At 41.5% G+C, this 3,578-nt stretch overlaps 1 protein-coding gene across 1 annotated transcript in view; it reads left to right on the forward strand.

Annotated features, from left to right (window-relative positions):
• The first annotated feature begins 559 nt into the window (after positions 1–559).
• LOC119268811 overlaps positions 560–3,578 on the forward strand; it is a 10,863-nt gene continuing 7,844 nt past the window's right edge. The window contains exons 1-4 of the mRNA XM_037550518.1: positions 560–918; positions 1,638–1,737; positions 2,324–2,419; positions 2,496–2,548. Coding sequence (XP_037406415.1) covers positions 668–918; positions 1,638–1,737; positions 2,324–2,419; positions 2,496–2,548 — 500 coding nt within the window. The 5' untranslated portion in view covers positions 560–667. The remainder of the gene's footprint in view (positions 919–1,637; positions 1,738–2,323; positions 2,420–2,495; positions 2,549–3,578) is intronic.

Below are 3,578 nucleotides of genomic sequence, written 5' to 3' on the forward strand. Positions count from 1 at the left end.
GAAGAATTGGGAGTAAAGCAACGTCGTGTTTCATGTTTATGGTGTGATAATTTGGGTGCTACTTATTTAAGTGCAAATCCTATCTTCCATGCTAGGACCAAGCATATTGAGATAGACTTTCACTTTGTACGTGAAAGGGTTGCAGAGAAGAAGCTGGAGATCCGCTTCATTCCTTCAAGAGATCAAGTGGCTGATGGGTTTACTAAAGCTCTACCATACAAGCCATTTGAAGCATTCAAGAACAATCTCAATTTAGGTTAAGATAGTTCAGATTAAGAGAGGGTGTTAGAGTTAGAGATATTTACGTCATGTAATCTTAACTATCTCCTAATTCTATCTCTTCTTCTCTCCCGTGTAAATCTCTGGCTCCTCTCGCTGTATCTTTGCGATCGGTGAGTGCTTGTACTCCAAGGCAAGTTTCTGCCACAGATCAATAAATACCACGCGGCTCCTCTACGGAGGAGTAGGAACGCTTCCATCGATCCAATCTAACAGAGGATACCAGCCGAAGCACCCTAGTACAGTAGCAGGAAAAGCTTCGTGTGGTCTCCAAAAAACAGCAGTCAGTAGTCACAGAACGATACGTCGCACCGTCACGAGCCACGAGAGAGAGAGAGAGAGAGAGAGAGAGAGAGAGAGAGAGAGAGAGGAGGAGCAGGCAACGGCCATGGCCACCGGAGCTGCCTGCTACTACCACCCCGCCGCGGGAAGGGGGAGCCCCTCCTCGCTATCTCCGGGCCTCGGGTCATCGCAGAGCAAGGTGTTCTTTATCAGCTGCGGCGGCCGCAGCAGCAGCCGGTGGTGGATGAGGAGGAGGGGAGGGGAGGGGAAGGCGAGCTGTGGCAGCATCAATAGCAGCAGCAGGGCAAGGGCGAGGCCTGCCTTGTTCTCCCCTGCCATGGAGTGGCAGGAGTGCAGGTATCCCCAACCCTCCGTGTCCATGCCAGTAGTTTGATATTGCCTTTTTTTTTAGAAAAACATTTGATATTGCCTTTGAATCGCTGTATTACCATTTGGTTAAAATGGGAACTTCTGACATGTGAATTTTTGCTCATGGTTGTGATGGATAATTTGCTAGTGCTGGTTCATTTCAATTGGACTCTAATTTCTCAGTGTTGAAATGAATCTAATGTTGTAAGGGTACTTGAGAAGGTTCTCTAGATATAATCTCTGAGTTTTGCTTCAGTACACCCCCCTAGAAAAGTTTACAGATTTTGATGCAGATTAAAGGTGGAGATTAGAAATTATCCCATCAATCAAAAAGTTTAGATTATTCTGATCTCTTGTTTGATCTATTGGGGGAATAGGGATTATAATTAGTTGATCATTAATGTACGAGAATTTCATTTTTAAGTAGCTTTAAGATTTGTGCAAACTTTTAGGAGGGGGTGTACGGAAGCAAAACTCATAACCTCTATCCTTTGTTGCACTCAAAAGATCATTTGCCCTTCTTTTGTATGTGACATTCTGAGTCATGGCTGCACCTTCATAAGGCGTTGACTGTTATTTAGTTAATTCACGCTTGCAGAAACAAGTACCGTCGACACAGCTTGCTGATAGTCCCATGCTTCTCTGCAATACATATTTTCTTTCATCTGCTCTCCCCTCGCGGTGACTGAACATTCTCTTGGATACAGCACTGAGATTGAAGTTGATGTTCCATGTTCAGTGGCCTACCAGTGTTACTCCGAACGTGAGACTATTCCTGAATGGATGCCATTCATATCAACTGTCAAGGTGCTTGTTAGCGCTTTTCTTCTTGCACATCATTTTTCTTTTATTTTAGCATGCCATGGTTGGAGGCTGAATTTTTCTATACCTGAATAGGAGTGGACATTTACCAGTACAACCTACAAATTATATTAATTTCCATTCCAATCTTGTCACGAACACGCACCGAACTTCCATCTGTGTCATCCTTCCATCCTTTAGATGGTTATATTTTAGTATTGGATGCTTTTGCTTATTCATGGCTCATACTGGCATTTAAACAATTGCAGCAAGTTAGCAATTCCATTTTTTCTATTGAATGGAACTTTGCAGTGGCATATCGCTGAATAGAGCACTTGGGGTTGATATATGAATTGATATGAATACATTCCCCGTAGATGTATGATGGGTAGAAGCTTCTCTGGTCATATCATTAGGCTTCTATCCTCTGCATATATGACCATCAACACCAAGTCAAATTCGCTATAGCTAGAACCATAATGACCAACATGTCTCTTCTATGCTGTTTCCGTTTCATTAGTTTGGTTTTCTATGAACTTAGCTTTCCCTTTCAGTTTTAGCAACAAATGGTTATGCGTGTGATAATTTACAGGTCCTTGAAGATAAACCAGAACTTTCACGTTGGACTTTGAAGTATGCGATACTTGGTCGGGATGTAGAATTTTCTTGGCTTGCCCGAAACATGACGGTAAGTATATACTATGACAAAGTTGCTACAGATCTGGGAGTGAATATTCAGTTAATAAAACTTTCCTCTGTATCAGCCGACTAAAAATCAGAAGATTCATTGGCGTTCTCTTGAAGGTCTTCCTAACAGGTGATCATTCAACCAATCCAGACTTACATACATACTAACTGAATGCCCGTGCATTGCCACGGAACAAAAATAATTTAAAACGGGCTTCTATAATAAAAAATGAACCTTCACTATCATATTCCATTTCCTGTAGCGAACATGGGTTACGTTGTGGAAGGTTCATCTTGTGGGTGTTGTGTCCAGTCTTGACTTAGAGGTGGTACTGGGATTGTAGTTGTAGACAAAAGTTATTTGACTTACATTACTATTAGTTAATCACATTATTTCGGATAAGTTCAGGCTGGTATAGGGCTTGACAAATGATGTAGAAATACCAGTTGCTTACCAGTCGCACCTATATGTTTTGGGTACACATCTGTAGGTGTCATACATGTAATTATTGCATATAATTCAATAAGCAACCTAATATAACTCCCTTGTGGTCCTTGAGGAAGTTAATTTGTTGCACCCTAGAGTTACATTACATTAAAAAAAGTAGTTAGCTAGTGGCCGAAATGCTGCGCGTGGCAGGGGAAAATAGGGCGAGTTTCTCTATGTATCATTAATATATAAAAACATATCAGTGTCAGCTCTTATAGAAGCATGTTCAACAGGTAGTAGCTATTCAAGTTTGTACTACAAAGATGATTCCTGTAGTATATATTGAAGGCAAATAGCAAAAAGGACCCCAGCAAACTACGGTTACTGAAATCACTCTTTAAAAAAAATTAGCAGGCTTGCAATTTCTGATAGGGCATTTCCGATGCTATGAGAAATTCAGCTTCTCACACATTTGAAATGACATAAAAATGTCAGTATTATGATTGATAGAAGCATGTTCGGCAAGTAGTTATTAAGCTTCATGCACTAGCCAAGGCAACCAAAAGTCGGAATTGATGGAAAGGGCTAGGCAATCCAAATATAGACTTCAAGACCCCCTCTCACGTGTGACTCAGAGGTATGGCTCAAGAGGAGGGGGCCAGCAACAATTTTTAGATAAATTGCGAAGTCAGGACTTGAACTCGAGACCTCAGAGCATCTCCAGCCGTTG

Source organism: Triticum dicoccoides, chromosome 3A (assembly GCF_002162155.2).
Source record: "Triticum dicoccoides isolate Atlit2015 ecotype Zavitan chromosome 3A, WEW_v2.0, whole genome shotgun sequence".
In the NCBI taxonomy this organism is placed as follows: domain Eukaryota; kingdom Viridiplantae; phylum Streptophyta; class Magnoliopsida; order Poales; family Poaceae; genus Triticum; species Triticum dicoccoides.